General features: G+C 36.1%; 2 protein-coding genes across 2 annotated transcripts; both read left to right on the top strand.

Moving 5' to 3' along the window:
- Positions 1-1,938, top strand: Tsp_06738 (gamma-aminobutyric acid receptor subunit theta). The gene is made up of 5 exons (XM_003380532.1): positions 1-443; positions 521-722; positions 844-1,093; positions 1,214-1,543; positions 1,769-1,938. The coding sequence occupies exons 1-5, from the start codon at positions 1-3 to the stop codon at positions 1,936-1,938; spliced, it is 1,395 nt and encodes a 464-aa protein (XP_003380580.1).
- A 1,262-nt stretch (positions 1,939-3,200) lies between these two features.
- Positions 3,201-8,922, top strand: Tsp_06737 (ATPase, AAA family). Its single transcript, XM_003380531.1, has 15 exons — positions 3,201-3,303; positions 4,514-4,561; positions 4,698-4,898; positions 4,957-5,075; positions 5,136-5,252; positions 5,545-5,782; positions 5,867-5,979; positions 6,265-6,522; positions 6,708-6,902; positions 6,972-7,126; positions 7,350-7,464; positions 7,540-7,685; positions 7,748-7,952; positions 8,029-8,253; positions 8,836-8,922. The coding sequence occupies exons 1-15, from the start codon at positions 3,201-3,203 to the stop codon at positions 8,920-8,922; spliced, it is 2,325 nt and encodes a 774-aa protein (XP_003380579.1).
- The last annotated feature ends 3,734 nt before the right edge of the window (positions 8,923-12,656 follow it).

Genomic DNA, 12,656 nt, shown 5'->3' with positions numbered 1-12,656 from the left:
ATGGTACTGTTGTGTTTGGTTGGTGCCCAACTGGAAAACAGCGTTGCGGATGATTTCACTACGCTCGAATCCTGCGCAAACGATTCAACAATTATAGATCTACTGCTCAAGTCCAACTTGTACAACAAGCACCGTGTTCCGGATCCGAACGGTGTTGTGGTGATGGTGGAATTTTGGGTTCAAGAAATCAGTTCCGTCTCTGAGCTGACATCCGACTTCGAAATGGACATCTACGTGAACGAAATTTGGATGGACAAAGCGTTGCGCTTTGACGCCATGAATCCTTGCAAGCAGAACATCACTTTGTCGCATCATGTTTTCGACAAAATTTGGACGCCCAATTCTTGCTTTATTAATAGCAAAATGGCTTCAATTCATGATTCACCATTTCGAAACATCTACTTGACCGTCTACTCGAACGGTACAGTTTGGACCAACTACAGGTGAGACCAGGGGAATTCTCGTTCGCTTAGTGGTGGATATTATTTATATCGTTGTGAATATTATAATTTTTATTTAGGGTAAAAGTGCGTGGTCCGTGCAGTATGGATTTGTCTTCATTTCCTTTGGACAAGCAAAAATGCACGCTCATTTATCAGAGTTTCAATTATAACAGCGATGAGGTGAAAATGCGCTGGGGCGAGGGCAAAGTGTTCCAAATGAAGCAGTTCAGCTTGCCAGATTTTGACTTGGTCAACATTTCTACTAGAGTGGAAATTCACGTAATTCATATTTGTTATGCTTATTTGAATGAACATATTGTTTTTCCAGTACAACTTTTTTGCTCATTATTATTATTATCTAAAATTCAAATCATACAAATTGTATATTTTGCTTTTGCAGATTTCACCAGCTGGAGTATGGGATGAATTGTACGTGACGTTCACTTTTCAAAGGAGATATGTTTGGTACGTGCTGCAGGCGTACATTCCAACCTATTTGACCATCTTCATCAGTTGGGTTAGTTTCACACTGGGTCCGTATGCAATACCGGCTCGTACGATGCTCGGTGTAAATTCTCTTTTGGCGATGATCATGATGTTTGGAAACATTATGCGCAATTTACCACGTGTCAGTTATGTAAAAGCAATCGGTAAGTGTAATGTAAATAATATATTATTGATTTGTATGTGTACGTTGTGAAAAAAAGAAAATCTATTCAAGAATTGTATTGTTGTAATTACCATTTATTCATTATTATTATTTTCTCTAGATGTATGGATGCTGGCATGCATGACGTTCAACTTTTGTTCTCTGCTCGAATTGGCGGTGATAGGCTATTTGACGAAGAATGCATCGCCGAATGAACTACCAAATCGTCGGCAGACCGACGACACAAAGCGATCTTGTCCAAGGCCGACAAGCAGCGGGTTTCTGATGCGCCACCCTTGGAGACAAGCGGTCGGTGCCGGTCCAACGCGAACCTACTGTTTTCAGAAGTGCTGGTCACTGCTTGGACCAGTATACATGGCGGAAAGAATTGATCGCGCTTCGTGTTTTGCCTTTCCGGCACTTTTTTCCCTTTTCAACATTGCTTACTGGAGTTATTACATGAACTCGTAACAAGATCCAGTCTGTCGAGTTCGATGTACAGAAATACAGAATAAAAAACACAAACGTGAATAATCTGACGTGTCATTTCTATCGTTTATTCATTGAAAATTGTTTTTCTTTAAAATCCATTTATACCTACGTATCATAAAAGGGGTACTGTGAAAATTGTAAAAATTATACTGTATTTAAAAAAATTTTTGAAATCATGTTTCAGAAATTTGTTCAATGAAAAATGTAGTGTTTTCTGACATTTTACGACAAAAACTTATCCACTGTATGTATGTAAAATGTTTTTTGGCCACGGATGAAGATCCGTCTGATGTCGTCGGTTATTGTTTCTTCTTTTATACATTTATCCACACATTTACACGAATGAAGCCGTGAACATTATTCGCTTAAGCTGACAAAGAACATGCCACGTGCAAAGTGTCAAATTTGTTTTACACTGCTTCCAAAATGTGCACTTTTTCTTTGTACTATAACGCGCGATAAACGTGGCGTGGGCATAGGATTAGAATAGCTTGTTGGAAGTGGAGGCAGTTGGGAGAAAAACCATTTCAATGCAAATGTTTTCCCATTTCTGGAAAATGGTGATAAAAGATTGGTGGAATTGGTCTGGCTTGTCCCAATGTAAAATGGAACACATGAATTGAGTGGAAAAGGCAAATTGTCGCACAGCGAATTCAACATTCAGCAACAGACCACGACTTGGAAGTATCTTTTTGAAGAGCTAAGCAGAACAAAGCTGATGCAATTTGAAAGAATGAACATGACCGCGAACCGAACACAACAGTTTGATGAAAAGCAAGCAGCTAATTCGAGGCCGTCAAAAAAATAGCCAAAATTGCCTGTTGGAAAAAAAACTGCATCTTGATTTGTCGGTGTTTCGAAAACAACAGGTATCACGATTTTGAAATAAATATTTTTTTACTTATTTTTTTTGTTTTTCAATATCTGCAATGAAAAGAAAAACATTCTGAAACAAAATACGCCAAATATTGGTTACAAAATTTGTACCTGCATTTTTACAGTTGAATTGTTGAACTAATTTTCACATTTTAAACATCATAAGTTGTGCAATGTTAGAAAAACCAGTTGCATCGATTGTTTTCTTGTTTTATAAAAATTTTATTACTGTCCAATAATGCAGGTATATGGGTAGTTTTTGTTGATTTTTAAGGCAGCATTGTTATGTTGGAAATAAAATTATTTTTATCAAATGAAAAGTAATTACGTTGAAAAATTTTGCATCCAAATATGTTCGAATAATGTTTGAATTGTCATTCCATTTACTTTTTATTTTCATGTACGGTACTGTTTTCTCTTGAAAGTCACAGAATTTCTACAGTATTAAATGGATTTTTGTCATAACATTTTGAAAGAAAAGTTTCCTTTCAGTCGTATAGTTTTATTTTATGAATGAAATGTATTGTAATTTTACCGAAACACTGCATAAATAATGGTAAGAATTCGGGTGATGCATTATTTGTTTGCTGTATTATCAAATGTGCATGTTCAAAATATTGTTGCAAAACATGAATGCATTCATCGTTAAATAAGTTGCGTAACTTTCACAATTTAAATTAGTTTGTATTTTCAAATAACGTTTGTTGAAATGCAATGCAATTGGTTATTTGTTTTATGCAATGCATTTTATTATCATGCTTGTATCGTGCAAACTAATCGATGTATCTATCAAGTTTATTGTTGCACTTTGTGCGTCTTATTATCTCTCATCTACAATGTTAGGTGAGCAAGCCTTCTCGTTTCCAGAATTGGTATTGTTTGTTTCTGCATAATGTTTTGTTTTCACAATAATAGTTGTTGTTCAAAGGTGAAAAATATTTTAGCATTTATTAGCAGTTGTTATGAAAGTTAATAATTACTTTTGCAAATCAGTTTGTTTGTATTTCTAGAAAAGTACTGTAATTGCATGTTTTTCAGGATATTCGAAGCTATTTTGGCACAAAGCCAACGAAAAAAGAAACACCTACAAGTGTAATGAATTCAGTGTTTTCAAGTGTAAATTGAAATAGAATTTTTAAATTGTATTTTAGAAAAAAGTGAAAACGACCAAGGAAAAATTAGCCAAAGCAGGCTTGTTATCTGGTATGAAATAGCGTTTGGTCTTGTATTGGACCCTCTAATTTTCTGAAATTTTTACTTTGACAGACAGTACAGATTCAGAGGAGCCGTTACCGTCCAAGATAAGCAGTCGGAAGAGAAATATAAACAGTAAAAATATTACATCTATATAATATTGATTGTTTCAATTTAAATTACAAATTAGATGAAAAGGCGACGAAAGTGACCGCAGTTGAAGTGCAAGAGCAGAGCGGCAGGAAAATTCGAGGCTCCAAGAAGCGCGTGATTATTGAATCCGACGAATCGCAGTTTGAAGATTCACCAAAAAAGGGTCGGTAGCTTTTTTTGTTTGAATATTTATTTATTTATTTATTTGTATTTTTGCTTTTGCAGTGCAAGCTGAGCCGTCGAAAAAGAAGAAAAGCAAGCGTTTGGAAAGTGAAGAGAAAAATGAATCGCTGAAGCCGATTGCAGTATCGGATTATTTTTCCCAGTCGTCGAAAAGGCACGGTAAAGCGTTTTCGAAAGTGTTGGACGAAGCGATGGCAGATTTTGTATATATTTATTTTTATTTGTGCATTAATTTATTATTATTATTGTTATTTGATTTTATTGAATCAGTTGTGCAATTTTTCGTCTAGGATAGTCCGGGTGCAAGTGGACCGAAAAAGAGGGGCAGGAAAAAGGCGACCACGCCCGATGTAATTGACGAAATTTTGACCGGTGCACAGCCAATGAACGTCGTCGAAACTGCGGCGCTCTCTTCACCTAAAGCATCCAAAAGCAAACGTTCCGCCGTCGAGTCTCAGTCGAGTAGAAATTTGCATTCAGAAATTGTTGTTCGTAAAATTTAACTTCATCCAATCAATTTTAGAGGAAAAGAAAAAAATTCCACCAGATAATAAAAAGACAATTGATTCGAGTAAGTTGTTATTTGTAGTTGTCGTGGTATGTTGTTTTGCATAAATCTGGCAATCAGGTTGTAGACTGTAAATTGTATGTAAAAAAAAAATTTTTTTTTTGAAATACATAATTTCCATTAAAATATGTATTTGCAGATGATGGGAAGAAAGCGGCGACAAAAAAGAAGCCAGTTCAATTAGCTGAATCTGTCGAGAAAAAGGGTGGAGGAAAAGATGGAAAAAGTACTATGAATAAAAAAAGTTGTTCACCAAAAACGCCAGTCAAAAATGATTCTTCAGTTGAAACGCCCAAAAAAGTGAAACAAACATCGAAACCAGCCACTCCCTCTTCATCTGGTATATATATGTAATTTTGTATTGTTTCATAAAAATATAATAAAAGATATTTTCTAAGCTGAAAAAAGAAAGGGAAAAGATGAAAATGAGAAATTGTCTGGAAGACCATCTTTCGGATATCAGCGATTTTTGCAACGTGAGGGTCCTCGAGCTTTGGGAACTCGAGAAATTCCGAAGGTGAATTTAATCAAGTGATCAGATATGCACGGATCATTATAAATTACTGCTATTATTTAGGGTGCCGAAAATTGTTTCCAAGGATTGACATTTGTACTTAGTGGAATTTTGGAAACGGTCGATCGAGAGGATGTGAAATTGTTGATTCAGAAATACGGTGGCCGAGTTACAGGCGCCGTAAGTAAGAAGACCGATTATTTGGTGGCCGGAAGGGACTGCGGTGAGACGAAAACAAAAAAGGTTTATTATTTTTAATTAATTAATATTAATTAATTTTTGAGAGAAGAGTCGAATGTTTAGGCCAAAGAACTTCGCGTTACAATTTTGGATGAAGATGGCTTTTTTGATTTGCTCAGCAAGCTGCCGTCTAAATCCACTGACAACGGCTTGACGACTACAGTTTCACCCGAGGTTTACTTGTTTGTTTGTTTGTTTATTTTAAAAGTTCTATTTTTCATTCATGTTGAAGAGCAAAATTTCTGGAACACCGAAGAAAAAAGCAAAAGTGATGATTGATGAAATTTCGTCGGATGTGAAATTGGATTCAACCGCCGACGGTGGTCAAGCTGTCATGTGGGTGGACAAGTACAAGCCGAAATCAATAAAGCAAGTCATTGGTCAGCATGGTCCGAAAAGTTGTCTCAACAAGCTTCTGAACTGGCTTCGCCATTGGAACCACTACCACGGTGATGGACAGAGGAAAAAATGTAACGCATATGCTCGCTTGCACATGCAGAAGAGAGGGGGAGAGGGAGAGGGATAGAGATTCACATTTGTGCATTTTGTTTCAGCAGTGGACAAGCGTTCTTCTCATGCTACCGACGACGGTGCCCAGTTCAAGGCTGCTTTGCTCTCTGGTCCCCCTGGCATTGGTAAAACCACCACTGCTCAACTCTGCTGTCAGGTACTTGTTGCATGTTTTGTTTTTTATTTGCGCAATGAAATGATGCAATATGTAAATAACAATAACAACAACAACATGCTTTTTGAGTATAAATAAATGCGCGCATTCACAACAACTCCAACGGGTGATTTAATAATAATGCCAATTTTTGCGAAAAATGGCCACATACAGCAAGAGCAGGCGCGTGTTGTATTGTATTGTATAAGAAAAAATGTATATTTATTTTTAGCAATTAGTTTAAAAACAATTTTTTTCTCGTTTGTTTGATTTGTATTTTTTGTTCAGGAGTTGGGTATACCGTACTTGGAGTTGAACGCTTCCGATTCAAGAAATAAGAAATTGATAGAAGAGCATTTTTCTGAATCGATCAAGTCACGTTCAGTTGATCAGTATTTTCGCGTCAACAGCAACGATGGAACCGAACGACGGTCGTCGAGCACGTTCTTCGATCATGTGCTCATCATGGACGAGGTGGACGGGATGAGCGGCAATGAAGATCGTGCCGGCGTCCAAGAGTTGATCGACTTGATCAAACGCACCCGGGTGCCGATCATTTGCATATGCAACGATCGTCAGAGTCAAAAGTTGCGCACTTTGGCCAATTATTGTTTCGATTTACGTTTCCACAGACCGCAGACGTTGCAAATACGAGTATAAGATTTTGAAAATTGTCATTTAATGGGCCACACCCACACACACGTTTTCTTGCTTTCTCTGCTATTTTTCAGAGCGCCCTGATGACTGTAGCTTACAAGGAGGGATTGAAAATTCCACCCCAAGCTTTGGATCAACTGATCGAAGGGGCCAATCACGACATCCGGCAAGTGTTGCACCATTTGAGCTTGCTTGCCGCTCAGAATCGTGGCATCGATTTCGACCAAGCTCGTCAAGCGGCTTTGCAAGCCAAAAAAGATACAACACAAGTAAGTCGATTTACATGTCTGTTGTTTTGTTTTGCTTATCGTCTTATATTATATTTATTTGTGTTGTAGAATATTTTCGAATCCACTCGTCTGCTTTTCAAGTATTCCGACGGCAGTCAGAAAAGCAGTTTCGACGATCGTATGGAACTGTTTTTTTCAGATTATTCTGCCGTCCCATTGTTTGTGCAAGAAAATTACTTGAACTGCGTGCCCAAAGATGCGGTGTAAGTGTATAATTTTTTTCATATTTCTCTTTCCCCCCCCCTCCCACTTTGATGATGTAAACGGATAATTTTCGTGTCATTTGAGCAACATTTTGCTTAAAGCTGTTGTTGTTGCCATGATTGAGAAGGCCATACTGAAAATGAGATGATAGATAATAATATGTTGTTATTTTTTCAAATGTGAACAGCATGTTTGAAAAATGTTTGTTTGCATTGATTTCAGAGATCAGCTTCAGAAGATGGAATTGTTCAGCGATGCGGCTGAGCTGATCGCTTTGGGCGACATTGTCGACAGACAAATTCGTACACTTTCCAATTGGTCATTGCTTACTGTGCAGGTTGGATACTGTGCTTACTTTTTGTTCTTATAATGATTTAATATCGATGCCTGCTTTAATTATTTCCCACGATAGGGTATGTTTTCTACGGCACTTCCGTGCGAACTGTTGAAAGGTTTTATGCAAGGGCAGATTGCTTTTCCAGCTTGGTTTGGAAAAAATTCCAAATATTCCAAGTTGAAACGCATCTTGCAACAACTAAGTACGCACATGACTCTCCAGTAAGCAGGATTGGATGATCGTATGGCGGATATATTTGTCGATTTTTGTGTTGTTGTTGCAGTATTTCGGCAACATCGGATGATTTGAACGTCGACTATTTGCCCAGACTGCGATCGGCAGTGGTGAAATTGCTCGTCGACAACGACGCCAAAGGGGCAGTGGAGCAGTGCCAAGCTTACGATTTGACTCGTGAAGATGTCGAAGCGATGATGGAATTGGGAATCTGGCCAAATCGACCGGATCCCATGTCCAGCGTCGCCAGCAAGGTTTGTGTCCACAAAAGCGGGAAATTACAATTAATAATATCGAGCACTGCACAACGACGGTGCGGTTTTGTTGTAGTCCAAAGCGGCATTTACTCGTGCTTTCAATTCGTCGAACCACTTGTTGCCCTATTCCAACGATGCTGCAGTGGTTGGAAGGAGAAAGAAAATGTTGTCAGCGGCATTCGATGGAATTCAAGAAGAAGCCGAAGATCCGTTCGACAATGGAGAGAAAAATCGTATGAAAAATCCACCCTCAGACTCTGAAGATGAGGAGGATGCTTCTGTGGAAATGTTTCGCGTGGTATGACTGTGACAGTGGCTTTTTTCTTGGAAATTATCATTGACGATATTGTTTTTTGCAACTGTTTAGACGAAACAAAAAAAGGATCATCAAGGTAGAGGCAAGAATAAAATAAATGATGATGAAGATGCGAAGCCGGCGAAAAGCAGTACTAATAAGCCAAGGAAAACAAAAAAGTCTTGAACGATGATGGGAGTGGGGGTGGATGTGCTTATTTTTCATTCACATTGTCTAATGTAATATTTGAGATTATTTTATTTACTTTATAGTTGGAAAAAATGTCTGTTGATACATTTTTAGAATATTAGAATAATATTATTATTTATTGTTGTTTGGTAGATTTGTTTTCCCGCAAGTTATACGTTCAACTGCAGCCGCTTTAGAAACAAACTTCCCCTATTATAGAGCACATTCTATGTACGTATACAAAAATGGTTGATGTACACGATTTGTCATTGTAGTATGCAGTGTAGCTTTTGACGCTTCAAATGCGCAATCACATCCAATAATGCAGCTATGCTTCGTGAAAAGTTTTTGGAATAAAACTTTTTCTAGCAAGTTTTAATTTTTATTATTTTCTAGTTTGACAAAAGAATAATTTTACATCTGCGTGGAAGTGAAGCGACCGTATTTTTTGTTTGTTGTAACTTTCGTCGTGAGCACTCGTAAATGGGATGTTGTGAAGCTTTGTCGTTTGCGAAGAGGAAAGTTGAAGGTTAATTTACAAAAATCAACTGATTTTGAAGTTACGAAGCGCACAAGCGCGGTATTTGTAATGTACTGAGTTTTTTTTCTAAAACATATATTTGAATGTTTAATAATTAACGCTTTATTTAGTGTTCGGATGGGTTTTAAATTTTTTTAAAATATAATTGTCATCAAACAGTCAGTGCAAGTGAACATGTGAGGATTAGAATAAAGGAAACTGAGAAATTTGTACACTGTTGTTGGAAAAAGATGTTCAGGTAACAATTTGGGAAAGTGCATGCAGCAATATAATGAGCACTGGAACATGCACGTTTGCACTTTACTTGTGTTTGAACACTGCTTGTTTCTTTAAACTTTACATTATACATTATTGAATTATTGTTTGTTTTAATACTTTTTTTATTTTTCATCTGTGGTAGAAGTATTTTCAAAACTTTTCAACAATTGATTAATGTGTTCTTAGTTTTTGTTGAATGGCAATTGATACAAATCAGAACTCTGCTTAGGTTTTCAAAGAAATAATTTGAAAAAAACATTCACTTCAATTGAATTGGACGGACAGTTTGGTTACTAATTGATAATATCGTTGAATTTTTAAGAAGGTTTACGTAGTTGAAAGTTGAAAGTAGATTTTAAAGAACGTTTAGCTTTAGAAATGTCACTAACTCCTCATCATCACACCGATACGTGAACCTGCAGTAATAATGATGATAATAATTTAGAATTCTTATTAATTTGGACAAAAAGTGATTTATCTTTTAGAATAAGTTCATGAAGATTGTCTTTTGTTAGTGAAAATTTTTTATAAAGCTCGTCTTTTGATAAACGAATCTGTGAAATATTATTGAATGCACAGCGTAGTTGTATGTATAGCAGTTGATTGATGGACGAGTGTTTTATTTTGTCTTATTTTATTTTATAATGATAATTTCTGCTGTGTTAAATATTAATCAGAATTATGTTCTTCGATTTGATTTTACTTTAAAATGGCAGGTGCGGCACATGCAGTGTTTATTAGCATTTGGTTGGGATTTTGTTGATTGTTCACTTGTAATGTTTTCGAAAATGAATTTTGTATTTCAATTTGAAGTATATCGAAAATTTGCACTAAAGTTCCATTTTCCATTCAATTCATATAATTTTACTTTCGATGCTCGTTTGCTACAATGTATCATCATCAGCCGTATAGCTTTTCTGCTATTTATTGACAAAGTATACCGATAGATTATGCGGGTTGAAATTTGTTGTAGCGTGAGGAAATTCCGTCATATAAATATTTATCAAATTATGCTCATACGATTCTACCAGAGATGCTTGTTAAACGTTGACGAGATTGTTCTCATCCACTGTTGTAAACACATGCTGGTGTAACGGCGGCATCGTGCTTTGAAGCCGTCAGTCAATCGAGGACACTGTCAAATATTGGAAATTCTTTGAAGCAACTCAGATGATTTATCCGAACAAACATCTCAGATTTTGATTGCGTTTAGTTTTCTGCTAAATTACTGTTTGCCAATGAGATAATTTCGAAATTTCGACATGATGAAGGTACCTAGAAGCTGGCTTATTTAATAGCGTTGTTTAATAGCGTATTCATGAGCTTGATTGTGCAAACCAATTTAACTGTTTGTGCACAGTTTTTGATCTCTACCGAAAATCAGCTTTTCGCTCATCTATTTACATCTTTCAAAACAGCCTCCACCTCTATTATGTTGTATTATTTTTTTTGTTTTTATTTTCTCATATGCATCACTTTTATGCAACAATGACAATGATAATGATGATGGTGAGAATTATGGAATGACTAGCTAATTATGGATCAGCATTTTCTGAACATGATGGAAATGAATAAATTGCATCTGCATGTAACGATTGGCGAAATGTTCGACCAGCTCGTCCGTCAGCAAGTCTTGTGTCTTTTATCATCGAAGTGTGAAAAGCGATCAGCACCAAACTGTAATAGATCGACTGGTCGGTAAATAAGACAAATCAGCGTAGGCAGAAGATGCAAACGACTTGCTTAGATGAAGCATCAGTCGATGGCCGGCTGAATAAACTCTGATTCTGTGACGTTCAGAAAGCAGTATCCGAAGTGGAAATTGTTGCACGGTATGGAGAAGTTCAGATTTGTAGACTAGCACTAAGGGAAACAAAAGGAGAGTCAGGGGACAGTGGGAGACAGACAAAGGCGAGAGGGAGAATGGAGGGAAATAGACCAGAGGCAGAATGATGAAGCAAACAGATTTGCATTACTATCATCAAAATATAGATAGAATGAAATGAACGATGAATTCTGGCGGATAAGGTCACCACGCTTTGGGTAAATAAAGCTAGTAATTTTCACTTAATCTTGCTAACAGGCGTCAGTAGCTTGGACAACAGAAATAACAAGCTTAATTTAGCCAATTTCGACGCTTTGGTAATTATTCAAGAATTGCACGACAGCAGTGATAATTTAGTAAGCACAAGGTTCAGCGCTAATTGTGAATTGCTAAGGTCCAGTTCCCTGGCTTGACAAATCGGTTCTCAACTGATGAGCAGATCTATTGCAGATTTCACTGCTGAACATTTTCAGTAAAAAATTATCGGTAAAAAAATTTTTCTTTCTAACTTGCATACCAACATTCTGCGAGTGAATAAATTTTCCATTCCAATAATTAATATTCATAATAATGATGAAAATCTTACAGTAAATAAGTAGTATTTTTATTCGTATGAATGAAATTGAAAATTACAACTTAATTCTATGTATACTCCACTGTTGTACTCATTGTCCAAACTGTAATGTATTCCACTGAAACTGGGTTTCATCAATTGACTAACTCAGTGTTAATGTAAATTTTGTTTAACATTTTATGGAAATTTTTGCTTAATCCAATGTTCAATTGAATTCGAGAGTGAAAGAAAAAGATTTTTCAAATATCTAACTTATGAAGAAGAGAATAAAAATAAAGGAGTGGATTTTTTAAATCTTTTCTCCAGATTGACAGTGTTGGTTGGTTTGAGTAATAACGATAGCATATCAGAAGTTTGGCTGAGTTGTCAAGAAGAATTCGAAACTTTCAAAACACAGCTATCGGTTCTTTACCAAGTCGGAAAGATTCTGTTTCACGTTCAGGTCAATACATCACTGCTCCTAGTTTTCAAGTTTCGAATTTCTCTCTACTCACAGCATGCTTACTATACAGGCATCCCTTCACAATGTGAACAATTCTTTCTTTATTCACATGAAAAACAGTTTAAATTTAAAAAAATTAATTATTGTTTCAAATTTGAAAAAATATGTATTATTTGATAATTTGTTGTTGTTGAATATATGTGTTCTAAAACTATTCGTGTTATTATTTCCTGATGTTTCTGTATGGAGTGTTTCATCGATATGTGTATATACATGTATGACACTGGGACTTTGTTTGTTATTTTAATTAATCTTTTGTTTTGTGATTAATATTTATTTCAAAACTGTGAACGTCTTGTATTGTTCTGTGAATGGGAAGAAAGCGAGAAATTGTAACATCGGTATATTTGTCAAATTACAATTTCACATTTGGAAAGGATGTATCATATATATATATGTATGTGGAAGTTTATAAATTTGATTTTCAAATTTGAGCAAAAGAATTCGGTAAAGATGACAAAACTTGAACGTGGTAAAGAAGCAAAGATTGCTCTTCTGAGAAAGCTCTTTTGAATGA

The sequence above is a fragment of the Trichinella spiralis genome, assembly GCF_000181795.1.
Source record: "Trichinella spiralis strain ISS 195 chromosome Unknown Scfld2, whole genome shotgun sequence".
Lineage (NCBI taxonomy): Eukaryota > Metazoa > Nematoda > Enoplea > Trichinellida > Trichinellidae > Trichinella > Trichinella spiralis.
The sequence above is the reverse complement of the archived record's forward strand: the minus strand, read 5'-3'. Positions and strand labels throughout refer to the sequence as shown.